General features: G+C 32.9%; 1 protein-coding gene across 1 annotated transcript; it reads left to right on the top strand.

Moving 5' to 3' along the window:
- Positions 1–11,659: 11,659 nt before the first annotated feature.
- On the top strand, positions 11,660–13,551 carry LOC107925358 (uncharacterized). The gene is made up of 8 exons (XM_041100245.1): positions 11,660–11,805; positions 12,046–12,157; positions 12,314–12,440; positions 12,525–12,568; positions 12,675–12,791; positions 12,877–12,969; positions 13,038–13,144; positions 13,245–13,551. Exons 1-8 carry the CDS (start codon positions 11,772–11,774, stop codon positions 13,385–13,387), a joined length of 777 nt encoding a protein of 258 aa, XP_040956179.1. The 5' UTR covers positions 11,660–11,771; the 3' UTR covers positions 13,388–13,551.
- The last annotated feature ends 334 nt before the right edge of the window (positions 13,552–13,885 follow it).

Below are 13,885 nucleotides of genomic sequence, written 5' to 3'. Positions count from 1 at the left end.
GTCTATTTTTCAAAAAAGATTCATAATCTATCAACTAACATCAAAACCTATTAAAAAACATTCATATCATAATGCTCAACCTTTAATAGTTTTACAAATTAACCCTCGGGCTAGCTAGATTAAGCTAAAACGATCTCAAAAACATAAAAATCATTAAAAACGGGGCTTGAATTCACTTACATGCACACACTGAGGCTAGCTGAACCTTCAAGCCCTAACAATGGCTACTCTTTCCCTCAATTCCGGTTGAAAAAAAAGAAGTGAGGAAGATGACACCTTTTCTTAGTTTATTTTGACCTTAACTATTAATTTACTAATTTACCCTTAATAATATAACTTAAAACTAACATAACTGTGTCCAAGTTTGTTCACTAACATCAATAATGGTATATTTACTATTTTAGTCCATTATTTTAAGGTTTCATAGCCATTTGACCCCTTTAACTAATAGAACTCAACTTTTATACTTTTACGATTTAGTCATTTTTACTTAATTAACCATTTAAACATCAAAATTTCTTAACGAAATTTTAATACGACCCTAATATAATCCAATAAACATTAAAATAATAAAATAATATGTCGCTAGTCAAAATTGTGGTCCCAAAACCACTATTTTTGATATCACTAAAAATAGGTTGTTATAGTCTTTGTCGTCAGAATAGGGTTACGGAGCATTACTGTATAATCGAAAAAAATATATCATCATAACATTAAATAAATTAATATAATTCAAAACATATCAAACAAAAGCATTTGGTCCCTAAATCGAGCCTTTGAGGCCCTAAAAATAACTCAGAAGCAATTCAGAACTAATTTGAATCAAAATAGAATGTTTAAGGAAAAGATGCAAAAATGTGAAAATAAGGGTCAAAGGGCCGTGTAGCCAGGCCGTGTAACAATCGAATAAGGACTCGTGTACCCACTAAGTAAGGTCACATAGCCTGTCGTAGGTTGTGTGCAAAGCCTTGTAACTCTCTAACTTGCCATACACAGCTGTGTAGTAGGCCTTGTAACTCAGTGACTTAAAACAATAGAATTTTACAAATGACACGCGACCGTGTAGCCAGGCCGTGTGTGTCACATAGCCAAGTGACAGCCCATGTCTGAAGCCGTCTAATTCAAAAATTGACCCTAAAATCGTGTCATTTCAAGGCGAAACCATATCAAACCAATCATTCCATTTGAGCACACAATCAAGGGATTTAAACATCATTCAAACACACCTAAACATGCCATTTCAAACATCCTAAATCATCTAACCAATATGCCATTCAAAGGTACCACAATTGTATCAAAACATTGTGGATAAACCAAAGCAACATAACTACTTTTTAAGCATATAATCTAGTTCAATTATCTACCAATTCATTTCACAAATGACCATGTCCAAGCCATCACAAACATACCAAAAGACTTTGCATTTCATTCACCTAAAAGTTAATTTAAAAAACATTACAAATCCATTAAACCAAACATAAACTTCAAAGGCATAAACACACTAAATCAACTATTTACACATTTATGAAATATTATTACAAAAGGTCTTATACATGCAATATATAACATTGGCCAAAATACCCAAAAAACTACCGAAAAGGTTTATGGATAGTGTGATAGGTTTCCGACAAGCTTCTGATAGTCTATAAAATAAAGGAAAGTAACTACGTAAGCAACTAGTGTTTAGTAAGCTCATATAAACTCAAACAAAACTTAACATTTCATTAGCACAATTTATAGAATAAGCACAATATTGTAACCAAGACCATAAGCTTAGCATAATCCTATACAAGCATCATCAAACTCATAAGTTAGGATGCTTATCCGTGATACAAATGTATTCAATCATATAATAGGTAAGTTTCACATATACATCATTTAATTTATCAACTTTTTCATATGATCATGAACCGTTTCATTTGTATACTTACCATTTCATTTCCTTTTCTTACCCGTTGAACCATCTAGAATTGCATTGGATACTCAGGAATACTTACACACATAGTGTGCCTTTCCATATAACCATAACCTTTCCTTTTCAATAATGCTCACACGAGCTGTGAAATGGGTCTGCTCACACGAGCTATGAAATGTGCCTGCTCACACGAGGTGTGAGTTAGAATGTTAGCTACACGATGCTGCTCACTCGAGCTGTGTAGAATCTGCAACAAATGCAAGACCTCAGCTATCAGTAGGACATTCAAGACCAGCACCTGAAACATGAAATCCCTAATGTCATGTCTTTCATATCCTAAGAATTCTTAAGGTTCAAACGAGACTCGTTATCCATCAGTTATTCATAGCATTGATACATGTATATTCAAATTCATTTACAACTAATACAATATAGTAGATAGTCAACTTAACAAACTTTAACACGAGTATAATTCATACAAACTTACCTCAATAACTAGGGTGTAGAAGTAGAATCTAAAACTAATTCGAAGCTTTATCCTTTCCTCGATTTAAGTCCGGTTGTTGTTTATCTTGATCTAAATAGATAATTTCATTCAATTAAATACTCCTAGTATTCAATTTAATCCATTATTCATATTTATGTAAAATTACAAAATTACCCTTAACATTTTAACTTTTTACAAATTAGTCCTTAATCTCATAATTTGAAATTTTGACCATTTTAATCCTCCATACTATCTAGCCAAATTTTTTAGGGACTTATACCAACCAACTTAAATAATTATTTCATAATTTTACCATGAAATTTTACTATTTTCACAAATAAATCCCTAAATGCAATTTCATCAAAAATCACTTAACAAAACATGTTTATTTTACAACCAAGATTAATAATCTATCAAATAAATTCAAAACCTATTAAATAAAAAAGGCCATGGCAAATACCTCAATCTTTAACAGTTTTGCAAATTAACCCCTAGGGTAGCCAAACTAAGCTAAAATGAACTCAAAAACATAAAAATCATTAAAAATGACACACAAAATCATATCATGCAAGGTAGAAGAAGAAACCGAATTCTCCTACCTTCAAAAATGATGATTTCGACCAAACAAAAGGGAAATGAGGAAGATGATAACACTTTTTTAGTTTATCTTAGATTTATTTACCAATTTACCCTTAATAATAATAAAAAATTTCAAGTTATCCTTATCAATATTTGTCCACTAACTCTTTAAATGGTATAATTGCTATCTTAGTCCATTAGTTTAAAATTTCATAGCTATTTGACCCCTTTAACTAATAGAATTCAACTTTTATACCTTTTACGATTTAGTTCTTTTCACCTAATTAACCATTTAAACTTTAAAATTTCTTAATGAAAATTTAATGCAACCTTAAAATAATCCTGTAGACATTAAATAAATATTAAAATAATAACTCACTTGTCAGAATTGTGGTCTCAAAATCACTATTTCCGACACCACTAAAAACGGACTGTTACACATAAGATCTGTCAGCTAATTGCAACAATATTGTGGTAGGTCTTGCCTTCCCAATTCCTAGCTTCCTAAAAATAGACATAGGCATTAGATTTATACTTGCACCTAAATCACATAATACCTAACCTACGTAGTAATTTCCAATTGAACATGGGATAGTAAAACTCCCTAGGTCTTTTAACTTCGGAGGTAACTTATTCATCAACATTGTTGTGCACCCTTCAGTGAGAGCAACAGTCTCAAATTCTCCCAATATGCATTTGTTCGACAATATGTACTTCATGAATTTTATGTAGTTGGGCATTTACTCTAATTTTTCGACTAGTGGTATGTTGATATGGATTTGTTTCAAGACATCTAAAAAAATTTTAAACTGAACATCTTGCATAGAATTATGAAATTGGTGAGCAAACGGTAGAGGTGGTCGTCCTTTAGGTATCTAATACTATTTTGCTATGGCATTTTTGTTGGCAGCATGATCTGGTTCTGTCATAGCATTCTTTTGCTTACCCTTTTCAAGTGTAGTATGTTTTTCATATGGCTCTAGGATCTTTACCTGGTCACATCTTAAGTCGTCTTCTTCTACCACATCATTTTGAACAACATCATCTTATTGAGTCTCGCTTCTAAGAGTAATAGCCTTACATTGCTCCTTGCCTTGTGTCCTTGAATTTTTGGTGTCACTGGGTAATGCTCCCTGCAGTCTTGTGTTCAAAGCATTGGCTATCTGCCCTACTTGATTCTTAAGTGCTCGGGGGGATGTAGCTTGACTCTGGATCACAGCATCATTCTTAGCTATATATTCCTCGAACAAAGCTTCTATAAAAGTAGATGATGACGCTTGACTATACTGATTATTTTGTCGAGGTATTGGTTGAATGTATCCTGGCGGTGCATTGTTAACATTCGGCCTTGCGACAGTATTGAAAATTCCTGCACTTTAATTATTCCAACTAAAATTCAGATGTTGTTTCCATCCTAAATTGTAGGTACTGGAGTATGGGTTAATGTTTCGATTAGAGTTCCCCATATAGTATACTGACACTGGATTGGATGGACATTCATCAAACATGTGACTTTCACCACAATAAACACATGATGATTCAACTGTTTTTATTTCTTGCACAGTAGTTAAAGGTTTCATGGTTTTTATTATCTTAGCTAGAAAAGATACATGGGCTTTCAATAAAGTGATTGCATTGAGCTCAATGGTATCGACAACTCTCTTACCTATCTTAACTCATGTAGTCGGGTACAGGTAATCATTGTTGGAAATTTTTTTCCAAAATTTTGTATGCTTTATTAATATTTCTTATCCAACAAAGTACCATTTGTTGAGGCATCAACTACCGTTCGGTATGTGATCCATGTACATCCCATTTTCTAAATTGAACATCCCTTAAATTGCTCTTATGCTTCAAATAACGTTTTATCTTCAAATTACAGAAAAGATGCCATATCATTTCTCAACTTGCCATTCATAGTGGGAGGATTATACTTTAACAAAAATCTCTGGAAAATGTCATTCCATGATGCCACTGTTCCTGATGGCAAAGTATTTAACCATGCCCTGGCACGATCTCTTAAGGAATACGAGAATAGCTTAAGTCTCAAGGTGTCTTCAGGAACATATTGTTGTTTGAATAAGTCACATACTTCTAGAAAAAGTCTTAAATGTAGTCGTGGGTTTTCAGTGGGTAATCTACCAAATTTCTCTATAGTTTGTAACATCTTGAACATTACTGGTTCCAACTTAAATTTTAAGCTTGTATAGTAGATCTGTCTATCTCGTTCATCCACCACACTTCCAACGGGAGAATTTTCATTGCGATCATTTGGATTACCATTAACATCATTCCTGTTTCCAGTTATTTTTCTCAATTCTTTTTTCTTCTCCGCAAGGTTCTATTAATCTCTACATCAAAAATGTATTTTGTGTTAGCAGGAATGCCTCTTCTTATGCACTGATGGAAAACATGTAAAAAGTAAACACACTAAGTTAAATAAAACTACTAAGTAAAATGGCGTGCGATTTTTGTACAAGTACACACGCCGGTTCAAGTAATAAAGTGATGAGTGAGTATCGTTCCCACGAGTATCGGATTAAGGCACAAAATTGGTCAAGTTATCTTAATAGGGTCAAGTTAATGTTATAGTAAAATGATTGAGAGAAATGCTATTTGAAAGACTAAGGTAAATAACTGATAATGGGTAAATAACTGGAATTGCTATGGCAAAGGTGATAATAAAAATATAAATATGGGTAGTGTTGTGTGAGTAATATATAAATGAACAAATAATCAACTAAGAATGCTAAGGCGAAGATATTTCAGTAGAGAATCAAGTATAGTGTCTATGATATTCATGTGGAAGGTTGGGATTACTCAGAATCAATCTTACTAGAAATAATGTTGTGGCAAAATCTTGATTAACTTATTGTGTAGAAGAATCCTAGAGTGGCTACCCCTTTCAAGGGCAAAACCTCAAGTCACTATCCCCGCTCATACAGGGTCTTATTACAGTAACCTGTGTAATTCCTTCTTCATAATACAAGCATCATTCGAATGTTGCTCATGCCATCCAATATTAGTTAAGTAATCTAAGCTTTCCTGTATTAAATCAACTTAACAAGAATAATATGACATCAACTATTCCTACGGATTACACTTAAACAATTGAATGGGAAGTAAAATAATCAAATTTATACCATGGAAATTAAAAACAGTTAAGTATCATCAAAGTAATCCCAACCTGATGAGATTTAACTTATCAGTTGGAAAATATAATTCGAAACCATCACCATCGTCTACAACCAAATAAGTTCACAAGAAAGCACTAAGGAAATAATGAAAGGTCGAGAAAATAACTTCTACTGGTCCACACTATAGCAGCACAATCCTGTATTAGTCGAAGGGATGACTTCCTATTCTATTCAAGATCTCTTACTCTTCTACTTCTCTCCTAGATGCCTTTTGAGGTCCCCTTCATCGTCCTTTTGTAGATAGAGTTCACCCAAATAGTTTATGTTAATCTTATCTACTTTTCTAGAGTGATTTACTGGTACGAGTTTAAATTTCAAACTGAAACATCTGTGCGTGAAACGTTTGACTCAGTCTTCTTGGTATTGTTGTGGCACTCATGTTGGCATATCATATGTACTTTGACCTAGCAAAACTTCACTTATTTATTTCTTTTCTTCAAAAACTTGTTCCTTTCCTACCACAAAACTTCCACAAAAACTAATTAAAAGCATCAAATAACTCAACATGGTCCAAGTCCAAATGCAATATAACAAATTCTAATTAAAATACCCTAAAATAAAACAAAATATACCTAAGTACAAACAATTAGCTAGGTCAAAGGCAGAAAATATAGCTCTTTTTAAGAGTTATCACACGCCACTAGTGACCATCGAAAATCTTGTTGGTTTGGCAACAAAATTACAACATGACCTCAATGAAGTCAATGATAAGTTCAAACACAGGTTCGATAGGTTGCAACAAAATCTAGAGGATTGAAATACTCGAGATTAGAAATGTGACACTGTTCTAGACACAATCAGCAAAAATTTGGAATGTCTAAGTACCAAAATTGAGCGTCAAAATCGTAATTGGGGAGATAAGGTTGATCAGCCTCGTCATCGTGCAAATAATGCTCGATGTGTCTCTCATGCAAATGATTAGACTTTGGTTAATAATGACCATGGGAAATTTTTTTTAGCTAAATCAAAATTTTCAATTCTAGAATTTCATGGAAAGAATGATCACATGACCTATTTTGATGGAAAAAGTGATCATAAATTAGTTTGTCAATTCAAGAGGAGATAGACAAATGAAAGAATGAATACGATTGAGCTATCAGCTTTTTTTCAATTTTATTGGTGTAGTTCAAAAGATCATAAGGGTTTGCAATGTCCAATTAAATATCCAACTAGAGAAGAAAATATGACTTCGTACCTTTTATTGACTCATACTTTAGTGGAAAAGAGATTTGTGATGGCGAACTTTGTGAACCAGAAAAAGATGATAGTGAGAATTTTTTCCTTGAATCTAGTGAGTTAGATGAGATAGAAATGTCATGTTCTCCTACTGAGATGTATTGTACTGAATTGAATATTCATAATACTTGTAAGGGGATATGGGAAGTGCGACAAAATCATGTGAAAAGACCGAGAAAAAAGAGACATTAAGTGATAAAAGTCTACTTAATGGTCCAAATTTGGAGAGTGAAAATCCATATGAGGTAATTTTGGAAGAGTTCTCAAATGGAAAAGGAAAAAGAAAAGTAAGAAAATACCGATACAAAAGTGATAAATGATTATATTTTAACTAACCCTAACTCAAATTTGTTTAATGGTGTTTCTTTATTACAAAATTTCAGGAATCCATTGACGGACTTCCAAATATATTGCTCTACCATCGATAGACGATTTTCCTTATGAAATAGAGAGGTAAGTTGAACATTGATACTTCTCCACAAGTGCTACAAGTTAAGAAAGGTAAGAAAACATTAGAAATTGATTTAGGAAGGCATACCTTGAATGTTTTTTTTTATAAGTATGCTACTGCTTTTGTTTGTAAAATATTTCCTTACAACATATTTTTCTCGTTCGTCAAATTATATTAAAGCTTGGTCTAAAAGTTCAATTGATTTTATGGGTTTATCTAGGTCAAGCTTACTTTTGTTGCATTCAATATGTTTATTAAATAACTTTATGCATTTGATCTTGAAACAAAATTTTCTATCTTAGACTTTAAATATGAATTTTTAAATAATATTATTAAACTTCTGAATTTTGATTATTATGTGAAATTATTGACTAATCTTTGGAAATTCTTATAGATGACCATACATATTCAAAGAAAGTTACAATTTATTTTTTACTTGGACACTTATGTGTCTGACATTTCTTTGTTTAGTTTTGATACCTTGTTTTTAAAGGAGATGTCCATGATCGAAGCTAATTTGAAGGATCGAAATAATGTCTTTAATCCTCAGATAGTTTTGGCGCAAAAAAAAGTTGAGGTAAGTATTTTTTTATTATTTATTCTAATCCATTTTCTTTTTGTGCAGTTAAAGATTTGAGGATGAATCTTCTTGAGAAAGAGGAATGATGCGAGTCTCAAGGCCCAAAATCAGGCTCGTGAACGTGATGGGCTCAAATTTCCTCAATGCCCAATAACGAGGTCAAAGGCCAAGCAAATTTGAGTAAGATTGAATGGGACCATCCAAGACTTTGTTACCAAAGCCCTAAATGCACATACGACCAAAAAAGAAAATCAAGATTCACTTTCTTGTTTTCAAGAAAATTAAGAAATCGAATCTTAGTCCAATTTTGTTGTTTCAAACAACTTCAAGAATTAAGAAAATCAAGATTTTAAATCTTGGAAATCTTGGTCCAAGAAACAAAATCTTGCAGCCAAAGCAAATTGGATTTCATGTATGAGCTTGAACAAGCCAATTTCGAGAGCAAACAGATCACAAAACCAAGTTCTTGAAAAAATAACCTATTAAGATGTCTATAAGCCCATCATGAAGTTTGGAAAGTAATTTAATTGAATATCAGGCCAAATTATCAAAGTGGCCCAAATTGTAAAATATTTAACCTATAGGTTCAATGTTATTTTAATAGGTGGATCATCATGTAATAATTCAACCCAAGGAGCCCATTTAATTCCTTAGGTCGAATTCCCATTAAAAGTCCACACTTAGAATTATTTTATTTTTTTATTTGATGAGTTGTCATGTTAGTTATTCCATCAGGGTTAGAAAAACTTATTTTGGGGGCCTATAAGTAGCATGGACATCCACCCTTATAGATGAACAATTATTTTTGTTTTTTTTAAATTAATAATAATTCTCTTTAAGTTCTTTTTCAAGAATTGCTCTCGAGTTTCTTTTAGAAGCTGTTTTAACAATTTTTTAGGTTGTGGGAATCATCTTCAAGATTTTTCTTACCAAGATCTCTTTCTTGGAGGAATTAGAGCCATTGAAAGGAGTTGTGGATTCTTAATGCTTCCAAGGCTTCTTAGGACGTAATCTTCTCTTTTCTAGCCTTCATTTATCGTTTCTTGTTTATTTTAATTTAGTTATTATTGTTTTGGCTTGCTGATTTTATTGATTTTCATTCTAGGTTAGAATTGCTTCAAGAAAAACATTCTCCTATCTTGTTCCATCAAGAAACGCATCAAAATTTGGAGTTTTAATCTTTTCTTACAGTTTCAAACATTCTTGCACAAAACATTTTACTTTTGTCTTTAAAATCACTTCTAACAAATTTGTTTTGTGTTTTGTTTTTCCAGATCTGGGTCCAAGGATAGTTTCTTTCCATCCAAGAAACCCTAATTTTTTTCTTTTAAACTTTTTACCAGCCGATTCATCTTTCTTTTGTTTTAATTTCGTTTGACTTTCCTTTGTGACAACTAATCTGTTTTCATTGTTTTTCGTTTCAGTTTACGTTCGTCTAGAGATTTAGGTTAAACCCGCAACTTAGACAAGCTACGATCCTGCTCCGCATGGATGTCGTATCATTTCGTATCACAAAGGAAACATCCTTGGTGATTTGAAGTCCACCCAACCCACCACAGTGATTTCAAGTCCACCCGACCCGCCACGGTGCTTAACGACAAGGTTTCTTCTGTGACCCATCCCTTTTCGTTTGTTGCTGCTATCACCCGATTTTGTCCTCCCCTCACCGAAATTGATATGCCACTTGTCAACTTTCCCACCCTTTATGAACAATGCCATAACCACTTAACAAATCGTCGAACCGCGACTTTACCATCTTTCTCCCAGATGCTTGGAAAATCAAAAACCTAAATAGAAATCCAAACTACCGTGCTATAAAAGTAGACATAACCGTGCTATAGAAGCAGACATAATTGTGCCATAAAAGTAGACAAAACCATTGGAAGAAAACTTTAATGGAGAAACGTTTCTTCCATGGACAAAAAGTTCATGAAAGCCTAAACACAGAAACAGAAGGAACAAATTCTTCATTTGAAAACGCGTAAAGGAACTATAAGCAAAAAGTGGTTTAACGACACCGATAAAAATACTTATGCTCGCCTCTACGATGGTTACCCCCAATCTTTTTATTCTTAAATATTGATAATTTATCATACATGATTTTTTTAGATATGTTGTTTTTTATAAAAAAAAGTATGGTTTCTCTTATATTTTATTCTTTTATAACCATCAACTATTATTTGAATTGTTTTAAAATGACGGTTCATTAATCATCATTATAAACTTAATATCATTGAGCAATTTAGTTTTGAAGACTTTATTTCACTTAGTGCTTCTATGATATTGCTTGACGCCCAAGTATCAACCACTCTACTGTATTGGCAATGTTGAATCTTAAAAGCACCAATTTTTTTAGAAGGCCATATAATGTCATTACATTCATATTCTTCTATATTTTCTCGATGTCATATTTCTTTTTCATGATACTCTCTGCTTTTTTACTTTATGTACATGTGAGCAATATAAAGAAATCAAACATTGGTTGTGTACAGGCTAATGGAAGGGTTTAAATATAGTCTTACTATTTACCTTCATTAAGTAATTGGGCTAAAAGCTTAACCCACACATGTTGCTATCGTCCGGCTCGATCTGTGTTAACATGTGTCTACGACACATATCGCGTATGTTTATTTTTGGATAAATCTTCTATATTATTTTCAAAAAATAAAGAAAAAAATCGGTCAACAGAAAATATCTTTTTTGAACTATTTTTAGAGAACTGTATTTGTTAGTTTTACCTTTTTGCCCTTGTGTTTTTATTATTTTGTCCTTCAACTAATAGTATAAATAGAAATTGTTATTTTACTAAAAATTACATTAGAGAAAGTTCTGTCTAGGAGTTTGAGTTTTAAACAAAATTGTCTATAACCCCTCTAAACTTTCGTAGAAATTCTGAGATTCTTCTTCTCCAAAAGAATTCCACCCGTCCTCTTCCCCGTCTTCAACACTCAAATTTTCCAGACCCCTCTCCATTGTATTTGGTCACTAATCTACCAAAATCAGAACTTCAGAAAAAAAAAACTAAAACAAACACACCACTCAAAAAATAAAAAAAAACAGTGAAAATCTTAAAAATTTGGAAAAACCAAAAAAACGTGCCAAAACTGTAGACGAGAGCGTACCAAGAGATAGACGGGAAAATGGTGCATCCTCAAGCCTAAAGATTTAATTTAGTGCACTTTATGCGAAAGAGCTTTATATATATATATATAAAATGAAGAGTTTTTCTTCTTTTAAGGTTACCCCAATATTAAAGGAAGGGCTGGTGAATCTATACAAATTAGGACTTTAGGAATCATAACATCATAAAAACAATCTCTTTTGAAATGATGAATCTTTTCCGAATTAATCAGATCAAGGGTAAATATCATTTATGTCATATTCATGTTTCATGATTGTGTAAGAATTACATAAATAAAAAATAATTTAAACAAGGTTAATAATTTATCATTTTAGTGTAGTTCTTTTGTATGTTTATTGGGCTGTTTTTTGGTGCGCGTGTATCATGTTAGTAGTTGTAAAGAAGTATAAAAGTCTAGCATGGCAATTATCAGTGTTGCTCAACTCACTGAACACGGTAAAACACCCCTGTGCGAGCAGCGAGTTTAAGTTACGGCGGCATCATGCTAGAGAGGTTCTTTTTCACAAAACAAGGAGATTTTCATCCGCAAGAATCTGACCCAATTACACTTCTGTCGGGCCCCCCTTCCAGGTAAAATTCTTGTCCCAGACAAGTCTGCTAGTAATTACGTCGAACATATAGTAGGCTACACGTAAAACGCGTAACCAGTACTAATCACTCTCAACTCTTCACCCATATCATTCTTATTCCTTAGTTGGTATTTCATGGGTATCGTAAATTGTGCAGTGGTAAGACCTCATTGCTGTTCCAGTTTGCAGTCAACTCAGCATCACAGTGCAGCAATGTCAATTCTAAAGTGGTTTTCATATGTAGCCGGCGAAGGCTGGAAACCAAACCCCCTTACCTTGCCCAGGCATATATACGTCTCTCAACCTACCATTATATTTTGTAATTCTGATTTAAGTTTTACTTTTCCTATGGATATCAAAATTTTCAGGGCATTGATCCAGGTTGTGATATATTTAAGCGAATAAAAATGAAGTGAGGGACCTTCCTTGGAACGACTTAGTTAATTACATTAAACAATGTTTATGAATAGCTAATTGTGTATTGAATAGTGGAATTCTGCTGTTTTAATTTCTTGAAGATATATTAATGATGATGATGATGAGGGAATCAAGAAGTACTTCGCTGCATTTCACCTGAAGGATACGTTTCCAGTTGCAGTTGTTGTTGATGATTTCGGAGATTTCTTCTATGAAAGGTATTTAAGTCCAAGCAGAAGCAGACTATTTTTCAAATCTCTTTTCAATTCCATCCATTTCTTAATAATCAGTAATACTAATTAGGAGCTGTCAAGAGAGATATGGTAATCCTCGTGGAAGAGACTTGGCAATGGTTCGGACTCTAGCTTTGTGTCACAATGCAATAATTTTTGCCAAGTACGTATATTTTAACTCACGTCATTTTGGGGCTAATAGCAAATGCTGATATATTAAAATATGTGCAGTAAAACAGGGCCTTGCAGGCTTTTATTATCTGATACGCACAATGGGGATTCTCCAAGGTCGCTATTTATCTACAAGAGGTGGATTCGCACCATTTTTACAGTCAAGGGTTGTGTTTTCAACTTTTATCTTACTTAACCTTTGCGTCACATGTAACTTCTTTATGTATATACTAAGTCTTTTTTTTTTTTTATGTTTTTGCGGTAAAGGTGATGATTCTGGATCGTTTTGTTTGAAATATAACAAGTATTCAGAAATTGGGAGCTCTAAGGGCACAAAAACAGCCAAGTACTCCGTAGCGTTTCAGTATTTGTTGTTGGAGGGGATTACTGAGGTTGATGATGAGGAGTGATTGATTTTGTAGGTGATTTGTGCAAGTTGCTTGGAGGGATTAATGATGATCGGTGAATAGTGATGATTTTCGTTGGGTTGATTTCTTTCACTAGAAATGCTCAAAGAAATCTGCAAATTGATATTATTGACAAATGTTTAATGTGCATTCAAGTTGTGCCTTAATATATAATACTTAATGTCTCATCCTAATCATGCAGGTATGTATTCGACAATGAGTTATCGAACTGAAATGTTCTTCACTGCTTCTGGTGTAGTTTTTGATAATAAATAAACTGCAGAAAATTCACCACTTTTGTTTGTTTGTTTTTTTTTTCATTTTAGACTCTAAAACTTTCATCCATTTACCGTTTCAATCCTTCGGGCGTTAAAAAAACCCAACTAGGATACTCAACCAGTCATAAATTTTCACGTGTAATGTCCTAAAAATTCTCGGTACAATAAATGATTTTGTTCTTGATCGACTTCGGTGAACTATAAAGAATTAATTTTACATTTG

This window comes from Gossypium hirsutum, chromosome A01 (genome assembly GCF_007990345.1).
Source record: "Gossypium hirsutum isolate 1008001.06 chromosome A01, Gossypium_hirsutum_v2.1, whole genome shotgun sequence".
Classification (NCBI taxonomy): domain Eukaryota; kingdom Viridiplantae; phylum Streptophyta; class Magnoliopsida; order Malvales; family Malvaceae; genus Gossypium; species Gossypium hirsutum.
Note: the sequence above shows the minus strand (reverse complement) of the source record. Positions and strands in the feature narration are given on the sequence as shown.

Excerpts from the sequence above, each read along its gene's own strand:
- LOC107925358 (XM_041100245.1), top strand. The coding sequence starts at position 11,772 with ATGATGAATCTTTTCCGAATTAATCAGATCAAGG. Across the intron at positions 11,806-12,045 it reads CCGAATTAATCAGATCAAGG|CGAGTTTAAGTTACGGCGGC; the intron begins GTAAATATCATT and ends CTGTGCGAGCAG. Across the intron at positions 12,792-12,876 it reads GGAGATTTCTTCTATGAAAG|GAGCTGTCAAGAGAGATATG; the intron begins GTATTTAAGTCC and ends AATACTAATTAG.